Source organism: Hippoglossus stenolepis, chromosome 2 (genome assembly GCF_022539355.2).
Source record: "Hippoglossus stenolepis isolate QCI-W04-F060 chromosome 2, HSTE1.2, whole genome shotgun sequence".
In the NCBI taxonomy this organism is placed as follows: Eukaryota; Metazoa; Chordata; class Actinopteri; order Pleuronectiformes; family Pleuronectidae; genus Hippoglossus; species Hippoglossus stenolepis.
Genome location: NC_061484.1, coordinates 4,540,408 through 4,558,481, shown reverse-complemented (window position 1 = coordinate 4,558,481; position 18,074 = coordinate 4,540,408). Strand labels below are relative to the sequence as shown.

The following is an 18,074-nucleotide window of genomic DNA, read 5'->3' as shown; positions in this document are numbered from 1 at the left end:
TAACATCTCTCCACAGGCACCCACATAGATAAAAAAAAAAGAAGTTATTTCCCATTCAAGAATCTCAAATTATCAGTAGAAAGTGGAAACAAGATGCTTTTTTGGTCCCCGTCAGGTAAGAGCAGATCTGCACCCACCAATAGATCCTCTTAGCAACACCAATAGATCCTCTTAGCAACACCAATAGATCCTCTTAGCAACACTTCCTAGATTTACAGCATTTAACAAATCAACTGATCATATCCTACACATATGCACCTTGTAAACAACTAGCAAGAGGACCTATGACCATATTTAATGCTGTCAGGAGGTGTGGTCAAGTCATAAACTGTTTGTGAGGGCACTAACCGGTTGCAGTTTATTACCTTAGAGAAAAGGGAACAACATTTCATGAGAATCAAGAGTGGGAGACAGATAGCTTTGTTTGCATTTGTTTTTTAATGTGGTCATTTGCACCTACCTCCAGTAAGACTGAAAGTACTGCAACCTCAAACAGGAAGTAGGCGAGACCTGTTTTGACAGCAGCAGGGCTCCAATATATATAAGTGAAGAGTTACTATGTTGAAGTTGTACTGTGCTAGTGGAAAAGGATGGAGCATTGGTGAACAGAATAGAGAGGAAGTGTTTTTTTCTTTTTAAGATTTGTCTGAGGTGGTTTTTTCCGTGGACTCTACTGGACTAGTCTTCCGAACTTTTTAAACCACAAGAATAAAAAAACATCCATCAGAGTGGAGACTGAGGTATTATTTGACAAATCTGATGCTATCTCACCTCGTGGGTACTGCCAGTTCAACTCTGTGACGATGCCGGTGATCATACTTGAGACCAAAGACTTCACCAGTCCACTTTTTTTGGTGCGGACATGGGCAGTCTTATCCAGCTGTACCACCTTCAGTCTCGTGTCCTCGCTAGAACCTTTGGAACTAAACAAAAATTCATCTCGCTGCCAACACCTCAACCCATTCAGGATCTACTGCATGTTTACCTGGTGCTTTTTCTTCACCCTCACGCTCCTCATTCACATCCTCAGCGTCATCCAGTTTCACAACCTCATCCCGGTTTCCTGGAAAAACCTGACTGTGACGGTGGCCTTGTTAGGCGCACTGATGTCCCTCAGCGCTTCTGTACTTTTCCCGTGGGTCGTCATGGATCACCAAAAGCTGTCGCCGCGCTCTGTGGCAGCGGCTGTGGTTTCCTGTCTCACCTTCCTGGCCTACTCTTCAGAGTCCTACATTCTTCGCAACCAAGCCCAAGAACAAAGAGGCTACATGGGCAGCATGCCTGGTCTCCTCAAGATATTCCAGCTGTGGGGAGGCTGTCAGATGATTGTCCTGGTTGTGGCGGTGGTCTGTGTGCTGCCTCCTTCGGTACACCATTGGCAGCTGTGGGTTACCAGCATAATATATGCCATCTGTGTCCTTACCTGTTTTGTCACAGTGGTTGTAATATTAGGTGACTGTGCTGGGCGATGTCTCCTGCCCTTTGACAAATGTATGACTGGCTTCAATCTGACTGGGGTGTTGTTCTACATGGTGGCCACAGTTATTTGTTTTACTGAGATCCTGCACCTGAGAGAAAAAGAAAGTATTTCCAGTTATAGTGTTCAGCTGGTTATAATGGAAACAGTTGTTACCAGTGTTACACTCTTAGCTTACACCGTTGACTTTGCCTTCTCCATTAAACTACTGTGTGACAGGGGTCATTCTTGAAATAACTAATCACATTAAATGCACTGTATGTGATATTGATTATGTATAGTCCTGAGATTTTCAGTGAGGTAATCATGTGTTTGCGAATATATAAAGTCAATTTGAATAGATGATTTTGCTCTTAAACATTGCTGTGTAAATACTCTCTCTGACTTGTAAGACAATACAAGTAGTTTATATTTTAGGCTTAAAGACAAAGAGATTTATATATCTGATCACCGTGATCACATGGTATTGTGGTTAACTGACATGTGAAAGAGCTGTATGACATTTATAGATGAGTTAGCTATGGCTCACATACTCAGCAATCACTAAACCTGGGTAATTTGACAGGTGCACTGACTCATAAGCAGAATTATGAGGTGTATGAACTTTGGTGGCAGCTGATGATAAAGATGAATTTACAAACTTTGAGCCTATGACAAATAATTGAATTTATACTAAAGTGAATAAAACTGAAGTGAAAAGTTCAATTATTGATAAACATTTGTCATATCACTGAAACATTATGGATCAGATCATACAATGATTACAAATCAGGCTTACATTAGCTTCAATCTGGCTGGAACAGTTCCTAATCATTAACAAAAGATGGCAACACTCTTATTAAGAGATTTATTAAAATCACAAGATTAAATTTACCATTAAGAGCATAATAAATATTTTCCTACTGAGATGAACCACAATTAATTGTTTTTTAACCAAATATATCATATCAAGCTTTCATGTATACCACGGATAAGCTACACATCACACCAATTACCTTCACATGTAAGAAGATCAAAATATGTTTTTTTTCATTAAATTTTTCACTCATACATTTGCAAGGCAAACTTGTTTGATAAAGGGCTCATTACCTCTATTAGATTTGAGCTGCTTTAAATTTATGAATATGCATCACACCAATTAACCTACACATTATGAGATTTAATTTAATTTAATTTAAATTAATTTAATGATATTGATGATTTCATCAATTATTAAAAAAAAGGAAAACAGAGAAGGAAAAGGGACAAAAGAACGGAACGGAAAAATGTATATGTGTATATATATATATATATATAAGTATAAATATTTATATACACTTATGGATCAACCGAACAAAATACCAATTTAATTAAATATGTTTGTATATATTTGTTTGTTTGCAAGGCAAGCTTAATTGAAAAAAGGCTCATTACCTGTATTAGATTTGCACTGCTGTAAATTTGTGAATGCGTATCTATCCAATTAACCTATACACATAATAAGATCACATTTTATTATATTCTATCTATATTGATATATTTTTGTTTGCAAGGCAAGCATGATTGAAAGGGGGTTTATTATTTTGTCACTACCTCTATTGGATTTGAGTTGGTGTTGAGAATGTACATCGCATCAATTAACCTACACATTGAAAGATCACATTTTATTTAATCTAAGATGTTTGTCAGTCTTTTAAAAGGGGCTCATTCGCTCTATCACATTTGAGCGGCATTACACAAACACGACCTAACCCCCTGGACTGTTGACGTTTCCTCAATAGATAAGGAAAAACGTGCTGTGCCACATTACATTCACATATTTCCATTTTACACTGTTTGCCCTCCCCACATCTGCCTCATCTGCTCCGTCTGCTCCAGGCGTGGTCAGCAGCTGTGCGGAAAAATAGATGGCCTGGCTAGACTTGCGGGACCGCACGGGCTCTGGTTCGATTGCTCAGGCCTGGGCAGACTCCAGCCTTGTGTCTTTAAGGAACTGGCTCGTCCGTTGTCAACAGGCTGCGCGCGGACACGAGCCGTCGAAACTAGTGGGAACGTGGAAGTGACTCGAGACGTGAACGTGTCGAGGGAAAATAACGTCAACTCGCTTCGGAAGTTCAGTGTTTGCTCGTCGTTTCCAGACTTGAAGTGAAACCCCGCCGCCACGGTAAGCTACCCCTGTCCCCCTTTCCTGAAGCAGTTTGGCGGAATGACCTCGTCCAGCTTAGACTTTAATAACTACATCTGCGATTCAATGTATTGCCAGCGAGTCTTTCTAATCTTGAAGTTGTGTGTGTGTGTGTGTTCATATGTAGTCATGTTTAAGCTGATAAATGCTAAAAAAAAGTGTCTGTGTTAACGTCGTTAGCTTGTTATCCCACTGGCATCACAAGACAGGCTGGTTTCACTGGTCGCTTGTTTCCATTAAACTTGACAAGTCTCTGTTCAGACTGCGTTAGCGTGCCAATAAGTCGATTTAACAACACCCATGTAAACTACTGCTGAAATCACGTAGCTTGCTACACACAAACAAGGAGAAAATACACTCCCTTTATACTGTTAGTCCACACGTTTAAGGACATTTGCATCCGTAATGATTTCTCTCTCTCTCTCTCTCTCTCTCTCTCTCTCTCTGATGATGTGTTTCTTAGCAGCCCCCTGAGCATCATGGCCATGTGAAACTTGACTCTTCAGAAGCAGATGCGAGTCCCAGGCTGGATTGGATGGCAGTGAGGATCCAAGGTAAGCACTTTACCAGTACAGCTGAACTCATTATTGATCCCTGGGCTGCAAATGACCTCAGTGAGGGCAAAGTCCAGATAGACAGGGAGCGAGTAAAGGGGCAGACATTGCTCAGGAGAATGATGACGACAAATCAAAATCAAAAAGGCTTTTATCAAATCAAAGGGAAGCTTAATCCCTTTGTATAAGACTGTATATGAAGTTGTACTCTTAAAAAACCCAGAGAGACATGCGCAACATAACATGGGAAACAACAGGTTTGGCATCTTTGTCAGTCACCGGGAGGGATGTAGCTGCATAGACAATGCTAATTATGTTGGGAGATTAGATCTCAAGAAACCTGGCCTCCAGTAACTGTCATGTTGATATGTCCCAGAACTCGAGGCCTTGAGCTAATATAGATACTTGTTTTTTATTGAAACATTTTACTAATGTAGATTAAGGGTTAAAGTTGCAGTGTGTAGAATTTAGTTATATAAAGTGGTGAAGTTGCATGTGGCAGCTGAACACCCCTCACCTCACCCTCCCCTTCCAAACATGAAAGACAACCTGTGGTAGCCTTCAGCTGTCATAAAAACTCAAAGGGTGTTTAGTTTGTCCAGTCTGGACTACTACAAGAAACATGGTGGCCTAGAGGACCCCCCCCTGATGTAAATATAAATAATTTCAATATAAAGGGCCCATTCTAGGGTAAATACAACAACAATTTGTATAATTTAGATGAAATCACTAGGATTATTTTATATAAAATTTATGTCAATAGATCCCTTTCACCTAAATCTTACACACTGGACCTTTTTAAGGACAGAGGATGTCGCACCTGGTTAAGCCCTATGAGACAAATTGTGAATTGGTATCCAAGTCAAATTGGATTGATTGATTGACTACAGCTTCCCCGTGAAGTGTGAGACATATATAAAACTGATAACAATTATTGGGAATGAAAAATTCAGGTGTCGATATATTGTTGTCTATCAACTCTCCAGCAATGTATTTCACAATCAAGTTAGTCAATTACCCTGAAGATGCTGCTTAGCTCCTCACCATTTCCCCCTCAGCTGTGATACATCATCTACTACGTGTGCTGCGAGTATTGTAAATAATGGATTTGGAGGACACCCTATGTGACAGTTTCAATGCATCTTTCTCTACGTTATATTCTGTTAAAAAAGGTTTCATTTTGCCGCATATCAGAGGACATGTGCTAATTCCAGTCTATCTGTGATAGGATATTTTGGGCTGATAAAGTCAACTAAGTGTCGCGTCAGTTGTGCTCCAGCAGCAAAGGTGTTTTACAGGTTTCTTTGCACACAGGACCTCAAGGTATATTTTAAATCAATATAACTGCCATTCTCGGTGCAATATTGCCATGCAAAATGACGCCTCGAATGAAACCAGCTTCTAGCTCTTTTTACCCAGTGTTTTTTTTATTTATTTTTTTATTTTTCACTTTTGAGATGTATCTGTTGCTCATCAGATAATGGTTGAAGTCCAGCTTTCTACAGCTGCTACCCTCAGGAATGCTTATACTGAGTTGATTGTTTTCGGCCCATAAACAGGCTCAGATATCTTGTAGCTTAAGTCATATAATGATGATTTATTGAGCACAAAATCTGCTGCATTGACATGCACCCCCATACCTGCAGGCCAAGGCCCAGTCCTACACACCAGACCATGGTTTCTTGTGCTGTTGGTTTCTGGTGCTATTGGGCTTCTGAAATTTCTTTTGACTGTCTCCTCATTCTTGTAAAATCTACCACATGATCATTTTCAGGTCTCGGGTGTGATGAGTGTGATCAATATTGTCATGATTTCATGTTGTAAACTTATTGAAGTGTCCTCCTTAATTGTCGTGTTTAATCTTATGGATTTTTGGTTTGAAATACTGTTGGTGGTGACTCAATTGACAGGAAATGCTGATTGGAATTTCAGATTAGCATAAAACTCCTTTTATAATGTAAAAAGCATACTGCATAGACTACTTACTTTTTACAAAAGTGAAAAAACAAGCTGAGTATTGAGGATAAAGGACATAATTAGACTTTGCAGTGTTCAGCTTTTGTTTGCTTTTCAGAGCAGCATTTAGGTCTGTAATGAATTGTAGATATTCAGAGAGACATGAAAGTCCAACACTGGGTCTAAATTGAAAGTTGGCTTGTACACTGTCACCATGTAGGCTGTAATGTAATCGATACATTATTTTAGCTGTTCAGCAAATTCTCTAGTTTTGTTAGTATTTAACTATTGCAAGGAATCCTTAGCTAGTGTACTAGACTTGGTTTTGCACATGAAATGGTTGGTGTCTTGTGGCACATAAATGTAAAACATTGCTTTGAACATCAGTTTGACTTATTTGTCTATTTTTACATTTTTGCCTAAATACATAAAAAACAATGATCTTGAATGTGTGTTTGTGGATATGGAATATGGAATATGATTTTTAAAAGGTGACATTAAATCTACAAAGATAATGTTGGACTAAGAACAAATAAAATGATGGGACTAAAACCAAGAATTACCTGCCTACTAAAAAGAATAGTCTTTGTATCCAAAGCCTGATAGAACATGCCTACATACACTTGATTAGATGATATACTTACTTATAATGATCAAAACTAAATAAATGGTTGCATTTTTGGAGTCATCAATGATTGTACATAAGACATTTTTCAATATTCTTACATATGCCTGTTTTATTTTTTTACTTAACTTTTCTATTATTTCTATTAAATAACAATACCTTGATCAGAACCTGATTGGTAACAAAAAGCATTGGATTAGGTGGACGCTTAGGGTCGTATGAGCTGAATTAGTCATAGGAAGAAAAACAAAAAAAATTAGCTGAGAGAAAATGTGTGGTGGACATGATGCTGCTCTTTTCTGTGTTTTTAGTAATGATTTCTGCACAATGCATAAATATTGATGATGAATGTCAGGTTGACTTGACATCTGTCACTGATAAGACACACCAGCAGTGCACTGTGTGTGCTTAGCTGCCATGTTCGAAAGCGTGAGTGAGCGAGTGAGGTTTCATTTTGTTTTTGAGAAAAGAAAAGCATAAAAAACAGGATTCTCACACCTGTGAAAGGCAGAAGGAGGTTTAGGGTTTGAGCAGCAGGTGTGGTGAAGGGAGATGTCACACTTCAGCAGCACAGCCGACAGCATATCGAAATGATTTGGAGATGATCGGGCCTCTATTTACTGTCTGTGAAAGTGTGTTTAAAAATAAATCTGGGCTTAGTCCTGTGCTAAATGTTAACTGTTAATGTGAATGGATATCACCTTTTGCATCGCTTGAAAATACTAAGCGTTCACTGTTCATCTTTCACGTTTAGACAAGGAGCGCATGCAGCTAATTCTCTGCGTAGGATTGCCGGACACCCCTGTTGACTGAACACCTGTTCATAGCATTGACTCATTTTGTGGCTTTCCAAGTTCACACCAGGTCTAAACTATTTTTATGCAACCAAAATGTTCTTGTTTTGTCAAAAGCTCAGACCAGCTGAGATGCAGTCAGTGTTACATATATCTTATCAAGTGTGGTCTTTTGGCTGCTCACCCTATTTAATTTGGCATATATTATTTATATATATATATGCTGGAAGCCCCTCCTGATGTCTATTTTTAATCATGTAAAAGTGTTTTTATAAATTGAGAATAGATGATTGTAATTGATATGGTAAATGCATAACGTACAAGCACGGTAACCCATTGATAACTTCACAATGGCCCATTACAATGCAGTGTAATGAGCCCCTATTTTACAGTTTAATTTCAGTTTAGTCTGGGATTTGGTCTTGATCTGAGAAAAGAAGGCTTGTAGCTATTGCTCAAGAATTGAACAATATTTTTCCACTGACAGCCATTTTCCCTCCAATCAAGTCCTATAACATAAGGAGCTTTCAGGCATTTCTAGTTCGATTTAGTTTTCTGTCATATTCTACTCTATTTGGTTTTTGACTCCAACATTCGTCAGTTTTCAGGCCCACCTCAAGGTTTATTTTGATTAAACGTAGCACAAAACGAGCCTCCTCTTCAAATATGAACTCAGGCTTCAGCTAACATGGCTTGGAGTAATTAGTGTCTTGCTTCAGGGCTCAGTGCTCTGTTGTCATTCAGCCATCCTGCCAGGCTCTCTCTGGTTTACTTGCATACTGTTTGATTAAGAAAATGAATTTCTCTTGTTGAAATGGTGGAAATGATAGATAGGTATATCTGTCCATTGACAGTGGCCCACCTTGACATTGTTAGTGGTCTTAACAGCAAAGTGCAAAGGTGTTAAGCCCAGCCTACTGTGAAATGGGTGTGTGCTTGAGGAGGCAACTTAGGTTTTATCAGAGCAATGTCCAGAGCTTTGTTAAACATGTGATCTTGCCAGAATTCCTCGTACGGGTGTGTCTTTGTTCATTTGATATATACCTTTTTGTAGATCTCGAAAGATAACAGTAATCACTAAGAAACTATTAGTGCACAGAGCAGTGTAACATATACACAATCAAGATATGTGTATTTGTTTAACTGGTGAACAATGCTGGAACTGACTATATGACCTCTTTTAAACCAAAACTAGTGGGTATAGGCTGTTTTCTGTTAAATGCTGGTAAACCCACTAAAAAAAGAAAGAGACTCATTTACCATTGGGAGTTTGGCTTTGTGTTTTTTTTTTTTCCCGTGGTGCGTCATGTTTGACATCACAAAAACTGAAGCGCTCTCTCACTTCACTGTCTTGCCATTCATTTAAAATCCATGTCTACTGCAAAGTAATTGGATCCAGTGGTAAATGCCAATTGTATCCATTCCCATTGCAGACAAAGCCAGATGTAAGTGGGTGTTTTGACCAGTGGGAAACGGGCTTAACGAGACAAGTTGAAGACACTGGTTAAAATGTTGTAAAGTAGCTGAGAATGAGGCCAACCCCCTTCACAGTTGCCAGCAGACGTCAATGTTTGTAACAGGCAGGTGCTGCTTCCTCACTGCTCTACTCGCTGAAATAATGACCATTACTGAATCATCAGCAGAATATGTCTGCCTGCCAGCCAGCAGTGTCTCCAGGCCTGTTTCAGATGCTGTCTCCATTGTGCACTGACAGTACCGTTCACCCCGCCACCGTCATAATAATCACTTGTTCACAGGAGGGAGACAGAGACGAGGTGGGAACTGGAAAGATGTATAAATATAGCCTGGCTATAAATATTACTTCAGAGTTTCTCACTTGAAATGGAGACATTCACAAAGCGGCAACACATTCACAAGCATCTTTCTGTGGGAGAGCAAAAATGATGGAATAGAAATCGAGATATCTGAGCATCAGTGCCTTCATTTTTCTGTAATAAATTGAATCCCAGAAGACGAGTGCATCTGTCTTTTAATAGATTAAAGCCACCCCATTCTAATTTCAAGCACACATTCACCATGCTCTACAGATTAGTCTGCAATACAGTGATATAACACAGACCATTTCAGTCTCCCATGAGCTGCTCTCACACTTGATTACAATGAAGCCTTTTGTCATTACAGTTTGGCTCAGAAATGCTTTACCCAATTCCTCTCACTTTGTCTAGCAATTATAATAATATGAGTACAATTACTGCATTCCAGAGTTATTGTTAAGTTACCATTTGGCTAATTGTTGACCAGGAATACACAGTTATTGCGAGAATTGAGAATCATGAGAAACTCTGTTAGTCAGAGGAGCAAATTTATTTTCTCCAACATTTTACATTTTGACACCTAATGATATTGAGAATAAAACCTCTCAGTACTGTAAAATCTAGTTTTTTTTTTTTTTTACCCAACTATTGATTTCAATGTGCAGCTCTGACTGTAATTTATAAATGATTAAACTTTTATGACCTGGTGAAGCAGCTACTCGTCAGTGTTTCAGAGGCCTGCTGTTGGAAATCTTTTGAGTGGCAAGACAAATAAAGTTACTCCAGACAGATAAGGATGCCAGGTGGTGAATGTCATCACAAAAAGGGAAAATCCACAGCTCCAGTTATAGTGAGAAAAAAAATCTCCTCCAGGCTGATTCTGCTGTGACTGAGACAATACCACTGGACGAATGTTTCATTGCCATTGTGTGTTTGCTGTTATGTGTAGAAACTAATGAATATAATATGTTGACATTTGCCAAGGAGTGGTAACTATTTAGCTAGTTTCCTGGGTTCGACCAGAATAGGCGTGCTGGGCAGATGGCTGACCCAAAGGCCTGAGCCATTCATGTCACAACCGTGGCCTGGCATGCTGCACCAGTCATATGTTCTCATGATTTTTTTTTTTTAGAATACTTAATTTGACTGTGGCTGTTTTTTTTGGAACATATTTTGAAATTTTCTGAAACTTAATCAGTTTTCTCAGAAGTTTAAACCAAGGCCTTTTGAAAAGAGCACGGGTTAGTCTGGTAAGCTTGTCTGCAAGACGATTACATGGATGACCTCTTGAAGTCAGTAAAAGCAGTGATCTTAACTCTACTTTGTTTTTGTAAAAAGTGCCTTGTTTCTTATAGGAAGGACTTCAAATGGAACAAGCTGTTCCCTAACAGTAAATGAAGAGAGGCTTAGTTAACTTACTTTATCCATTTCAGACATGAACTCTGGAGAATGTCCACACAAAAAATGTTTCACTGAAATGCGTTCACAACACAAAAATCGATGTCTCTGACATTTGCGTTCTCACATACAACCCCTCCGGAGAATACCAGGAGATTATCCAGAGTTTCTACTAGTAGACTGGCAGGAGAAATCCTTAAAAGATTATCCAGAGTTTACTGCATGTCAGAAAAAAAGCTTTTGATTACAAGAATATAAACTAACAACAAAAATGGTCAAAACGGGTCACGTAATGGATAAAGGATGTGTCTCCTGTGGGAGTCTGTGTTGAGGCTGACACTGAGTGAGTTACTGTAACAGGAGGAGAGAGGCAGAGCGAGGCTTGTTTTATGTCACAGTTTTGCCGCTATTTTAGCCAAGCAGTTCACTGGAAATAATGAGGGCCTATTGACAAGGTTAATCAGTTAAGTGAGCATCAACGACATGGTTGGTGATGGGCTGAACTTCACAGAGTGTTAAGTGTTTTCAGAAACACAAGGCTCTTTTATGTTCTTGGTGTAAGCAAGCAGTAGTGTATTGTATGGGTTGTTGTGTAAAGCCAGGGTCACAGGGCTTTAAAGCCTACTGTTACAGTGTCTCTCCCTGTTTTTCTTCTTGTTTATCCCCTCGTATGATTTTACTTCCTTGTCTCAGTGGATGCTGTGTCACATGGTCTCCATGAGCCAGCAAGTTCTCACTGTTGTGATCCACCACGGCAGACAAAAATTTAGCACTTCAGCTTTCCTGATGACCTTTTAAAAAGAAGTGTTAACTCTTCCATATCTGCTCAGTGCCTCACAAGAAATGGTCTCCTTGGACTTGGTAAAGGTTTTCAATTTAAAAGAAATAAAAAAAATCAAGAAATTACTTAAATGAATTATTCGGCAATGAAATTATTAATTTTTAATTTCTTGATTTTAATATAATTATACAGCCCTAATTCTTAAATCTTGTTGGTATTTTGAGAGCTATGATGATTAAGAACATATAGCCATTGATTGACAAAGCACCTGCAGGAACATTTCATTGTGCTTTTTCCTATCTCATTTTCCAACAATGATGTATTTAAGGCAGAGTGAACACATCGATAACATCTATAATATTCACTTCTGCTGCAGTAAATTAACTTATAAATGATTAGAAAACTGGGACATAAAGATTTAGAATATTCAGTCTATGGGCAAATGGTTGTAGTAGTAGAATTTAGTAGGTCAACCTTCTCTGGAGTAATGTGTGGGGCGGCTGCTATTCTCTATGCATTCAGCTTTGAATAGCAAAGTCATTCTCTACCATTTCTATGATATAATTACAAGTTTAGTGTGTGGATACAATTATATTAAATTGGTTTATATTAAATTGGTTTATATTAAATTGGTTTATATTAAAGTGAGCTTTTCTGAAAACAATGGACTGTATTTATATAGCATATCAATCCATACGACTACTGATCTCTGTCCTCACGAGTGCTTTGGATCAGTTTGAATCCCAGTCCATAATAACAAGCCTGAAAATGCACATCATGTGCCTGCTCACTTACACAGGAAACATGGGTGGGATGGCATAAAATGTTTATTAATCGTAATCAAGGTAAAAGTTTGAAATAATCGAGGTATTGATTTGAAGTCATATTGTCCAGCCCTACGTAGCCTTAGTGACAACTCAAAGCGCTTGACACTACAAGCCACATTCATCCTTTCACACACACATTTTCTACCACATAGTGGTCATTGCTCTTTGGCAAGCGGACTGGAGAAGGCTGACAACCCGTTCCTGAGCCACAGCTGCCAAACATGTGCAAGAAAGCTAATAAGCCTATATGAATTCACACTTAAAACCAATAGGCCAACCTTTTGGACAATATCTGTCACTTTTAAATAGCATTATCTGTTAAAGTCCTAGCTAATGTGGGTTGCCTGCAAGAGTTTATTGCATTTTGCTTAGTTTTTTTTCCATCCATTATTGCAGCATGAGGTGGCTGATGAGCTACAATATAGCACTGTCATAGGACAGAAACTCGTATCTCAAAATATTTTAGGCTGGATATTTTTATTGATGTCATATTTTTGCAAATTATACACTGCACATTGGTTTATTGGGTTTAATGAGCCCAAGTATCATGAGACACATTCACGTATTTGTGACTGTATAATTTTAATTCGAGATAAAAGAAGCAGCATAAAAAGAGCCTTGAGATTGTAACAGCCGTGATAATGAGAGGCATGAGTAAAGCGAATACTGGATTTTGTAAATTATCTAAAGAATAAAAGTGTAACCTTGTGGTGACCTTTAGCAATAACATGATCATGATTTGTCAGTTCACTGTGTTATTCTTATGTCGCTGGCAAAGTGTGCTCCATTTGGCAGAGAAAGGCTGGGAGACAGTTGATTACCCACAATGATCTCATCGGCCAACACTTCAGTCTGCGCCTGTTGCACCAGTTTGTCAGCATTCTAGAGAACAGCTTCACGTCTGTTGGCCTGCTATTGTTTATTTGTCCCAGAACCTGAAATCTGAAAGGACTCTGAAAAACGTATTTACCAGCTTACCAGCCTCTTAGTCACACACACACACACACACACACACACACACACACACACACACACACACACACACACACACACACACACACACACACACACACACACACACACACACACACACACACACACGTCTCTAATTGCGTTAGCCACATCCAGCACTACTCGATTGTCTACCCTGTATATATTTCCACTGAAACAGAGACCGAGGGATTGTTGCAGTATAAGAAACTTGACAATATTTTTCACACCAGATCTGCATCCAGATTCTTGCTGTCTGTTTTGTTGTCATCCAACTTGAAATCCAAAATGAGGCGGAATGTCTTACCATGATGAGACAGGCTGTTCTCCAGACATGTGTTCAATAATGTTAAGCTTTCGTTTCTCCTATCTCAAATTTTACTTTACAATTTTTTTTTTTTATCTACTCTGCGCAGTTGTGTATCTGTAAATTGTCTTTGCCTGTGGCGCTGTGACTGTTTGCTACTGCAGCTGTGATGTTGGATGGGGCATTAATGTCATAAAGTCATTAGAAAAACTGTCAATGTAACCACAGGGAAAGCCATTACTACTACCAACAAACTGTGGGACTTCTAATCCCTTCCTAGGCAACATGGTTCAGGGATAGTGGTCTGGGATTTCATTATGTGTTCCATGGGGGAATGTGCGTTGCATGTTTTAGTTTTTTATGCCTGTCTTTTTTTGAGTCATTTTCTCTTGTAGTTTAATCTCTGCCCCTTAGCATGCATCCCCTTAATGCCACTGATGTCATCTGAAACAGTAGTGTTTGACATTTGAGACACTCTGAGTGGGTTAGCACGTGGTGGTGTATTGGCAGAAATCAATGGGCAGGATGACTTGCAAAAATATCCTTTGCAATGCAATCCCTGGGTTGCAAAAACAGGAAACAGGCAGTTGAGATATTTTAGACCAACATGAATTTAGATGATAGAGACAAGAATGTTGAGAGATTTATTGTTATATTTGATTATTTTGATATTTACCCAGTGAAACAAGGAATAAGAAAAGATTTTCAATCTCTATACAGACAAATGTCTAGAAAACCAAAATATACATGATCATTGTCTATGCTAGTAATCTGTAAAGGTGGGTGGTGTTCATCAGTTGGTATGTCTTTTTCAGTCTTTTCCTTTCGTCACAGCTATTCTCCCAACAGTTCTGTGTGTTTCCCCTTCCTCATTCTAATACAAAACCCTGAAAAATAACATGTAGTCTAAAATTATGACTATTGTAGTATATTTTACTTTATTTTTCTTAATTCTCCCAAAATCTTTTTTTTTCATAATATTACGATACCATCAGCCATCACGTTGCTTTGGCTTTCTGGGAACTGTCACGTCATCCATATTCAGTCAGTCACCTGACTTGTCTCTTTCCTGACCTGTTATGAGGAAGAGTCGAAGTATCAGTTTGACACATGACAGGGTATGAGGGTGAATTTCTTTCCTTCCCGACAGTAACATCTCATGTGTGGTTTTAAACGGGCTGAGAAGGTGCAATTTTGTGGTGAGGAGCAGGTGGTCCCAGTGTGGTACATTGAGTCATGCCATTTAAACAACTGTGGTTATTTAGGCAGCCTAACACAACGTTTCTCTGACAGTATTGTGGTGCTTATTCTAAGAAAATATGAGATAAAAGATAGAATCCTCCAAAAACAGCTCCTCTACAAAGGATTTCTCAATCTGAACTTTTTACAACAGTCATAACATTTCCTCAAACGACGGCTACTGAAATATTACTTAGCTTATCCCTTTTTTCATTTTCATTGCACATTTTTTCATTTAGGTGCACCAACACAGTTAAGGATATTTCAGTGTACAATACCAATTTTGCCTTGATATGAAATAAATTCTAAAGCTGTAAACTGAACAGGGAAACCTCTAACTTGTGCATTCATAAAAATATTAAGGTAGGCCTGTCACAATAAAAAATATTGTTGGGAGATATTATTCCAGAATATATTGCCATAAATTATTATTAATGTCATCATTGTGAAACCATTTTAAACCACTGATATAATGATAATATTACAGTATAACCATGCAAGTACACTCTTTCAAAGAGCAATGAACTTAATTCTAAAGAATATAACGACTGACATTAAAATAGATTAAAAATATCTGAAATAAAGGGTTAGGCATTTAGGTTGGATGGTTAGGGTGTGTGTGTGTGTGTGTGTGTGTGTGTGTGTGTGTCATGAATCAAACAAACACAAAGTGAATTTCAGGACTGTTCAGGTCCTAATAACTTGTGATGAGTGTTGGTGTTTATTGTTAACATGTAAAGTGAGCGCAGGTCAGCAGGAGTGTGGAGGGAGGACACACAGACAAGAGACTCTGACACGGTACCAACCAACCACTGCTTCTGCTCTAATCATGAATCAGCAGCGCTGGTTGTTTTGTGTTAGCGAGCCGTCGTGGAAACCCTGTATTCACATTTTTTGTCGCTAGTGTTCGACATATCACCGCCTCTCCTCTCATCTCTGTTTCAGCTCGGGGTCTGTTTGTGTAAGTGTAAACGCCGCAGAGGAAATGAGATGAGGAAGTGACACGACTTGATCAAATACGGAGACAGACCAGTTAAATGTTTGGCGCTCCGGTGCGACCAAGGAACATTTTCAGTCGCATGTGCGACCAAAATGAATCATGACTCAAAACCTCTAGAGCAAGGTAGAGTATTCAGACCTCACATTGTGTGGACATGTATACTTCTCAATCACATAATGTTCTATTGGAGTTTTTATAGCATTGTGTGACAGTTACCAACTGCTTGATGACACATGCCGTGGGCGTAACCAAAATGGAAAACTAAAAAGGAGTTGTAGAGTTTGCAAAATTAGATATAAATCACCCAAAATGGTATACAGTAGCATTAAACTATTTCAGGTTGGGGTTTTAAAACTAACAGAATTACGTCATACAAAATGGCATAGTTGACATAATGACTTGAGAAACAGGAATATGAATGGAATATTTTGAATTGGGTCAATAGTTGCGGTATTGGTTTCCGTGTTAACATAGTCAGTGTTGTATTTCTAATAACTGTGAAGAGTGTTAAAAAAATCATGGCCTCAATCTCGCAACTTTGACTGCTGTTCAGATTATTGGTAAAAAACGAACTAACAAGACAGTTCACGCTGCAGATATTCTTTGATTAATAGGCTTCTGTGTGTGTTCTGAGACTTGTTTTGTTGAGAGGACTACAGATCCGTAAATGATACTGAGAGAACAAGGGTCGGCAGAATAGGTCAGTCTGCTCTCAAAGTGACTCATTAGTACAAGGATCACTGTCGGGAAGCCAAGTGGGCCTGCTGGTCCAGACCCTGCCTTGAGGGTAAAGGTTATAACGAAAGCTGCAGTCTACACTGTAGTATAGATTTTTTCTTTTTATTGATATTGTGGTATCAACACTTTCACAATAATAATTCTAAGTTCATCTTATCCTTATTTTCTCCTCTTCTATTTCTAATGCAAATAGGTTACTAATTAGAAATAATTAAGTTTCTGTGTGTTAGTGCTTGTGCTTTATTTGCCTGGTATAGTAACATAAGCTGTTTTCAGACATGAAGTCAGGAGAGTGTTCGCACATTTGCGTCCAGACTTTTTCAGGGGTGGCTTTCACATATGAAATGCCGTAGTCAATTCTCTGGTCAGACGCGTTGACAACAACACAGAAATCTCTAGAGTGTTCAGGTGTGGGGTGGGGCGAAATGCAGGGGGCAGGACGTAACATGTAAATTCCGCTGTGGATATCATGTGTCATTGTTTACAGCCCATCGACACCAGGGAAGGCCCTTATCACCAAAAGCTCTGGAATCTCGTAATCTTTACATGTTGACTTCTTCTACAGTGTCTCCTACATGTGTCACGTGTTAGAAACGTCATCAACATGCCCACTCACTTGTGGTAAATCCTTCTGTGTTCTCCTATCGACTCATTGGGACATTTATTAGGGGGGTGGCAGTGGAAACTCCAGAGAATGTTTGGATCAACTGACATCATCAGACATTTGCTTACTCGTATGCAGCCCGTCCGGATAATCAGGAGATTATCTGGAGTTCAGTGCATGCCTGACAGCAGCTATAGAGAGTTAGAGCATGGATTTAAAAAGAGTGGCTTTTATAACTACTTTATAGTTTAGGTAGGTGACAGATAAAACCGAAGAACATAGAAAGGTTACCTGTGGAGTTTTTTGACCTGTAGTCGTGCCACGAAGCTGTTTTCCTATGACTGTCCCAGTTTTGTTTAGCGCACAGGGCATGCAAACAGTCCTGTCAGTGATTCACCAATTTAGTCCAGTTGTGAAGGTCTGAGGTGAAATGCAGCTGGTCCCAACTTCCCATTTAAAATGTCTGTTATGTGTACACAGATGATACCAGGAGTGGCTGTTTAATGAATTTATGCTTCACCTAGATTTGACCCCTTATCATGTTTTATGCTGAGACCAATGTTGACCAGTGTCTTCTCACAACACCAGCATGTCCTTTCACAGATCATTTGAACACTACAGCCTAACTCAGCCATGTATCACTGCTCAGTTCATTTGTATGTACATCTTCAATGTGTGCAATAGCTCTGTGAGTCTCCTCTCTTTACCAGTGTTTGCTGCTTGATACAGCAGAAGAGAGGTGTGAGTACATCCCTAATGAGCGAACAACATGAGGGTTAATGAGGCTGGATTGCTAATTAGCGTCTTCATCATCAATGGCAGGATGTCCTTCCTCACCGTCACGT

The 18,074-nt window shown here is 39.0% G+C and overlaps 2 protein-coding genes across 4 annotated transcripts in view; both read left to right on the top strand.

Moving 5' to 3' along the window:
- The first annotated feature begins 543 nt into the window (after positions 1–543).
- On the top strand, positions 544–2,193 carry LOC118115674 (myeloid-associated differentiation marker-like). The gene has a single exon (XM_035166994.1). The coding sequence runs from the start codon at positions 804–806 to the stop codon at positions 1,707–1,709; it is 906 nt and encodes a 301-aa protein (XP_035022885.1). The 5' UTR covers positions 544–803; the 3' UTR covers positions 1,710–2,193.
- Positions 2,194–3,047: 854 nt separating this feature from the next.
- The window catches only part of LOC118119994 (testis-expressed protein 2), a 34,039-nt gene continuing 19,012 nt past the window's right edge, over positions 3,048–18,074 (top strand). For 2 of the 3 annotated variants that reach the window (XM_035174553.2, XM_035174536.2), the window contains exons 1-2: positions 3,048–3,620; positions 4,105–4,195. The gene's annotated coding sequence lies outside the window, so the exon portion shown is untranslated. The remainder of the gene's footprint in view (positions 3,621–4,104; positions 4,196–18,074) is intronic. The other variant, XM_035174545.2, reaches the window with a different exon arrangement.

Bases quoted from the DNA above. Each gene is read 5' to 3' on its own strand.
- LOC118115674 (XM_035166994.1), top strand. From the start codon at position 804: ATGCCGGTGATCATACTTGAGACCAAAGACTTCACCAGTCCACTTTTT.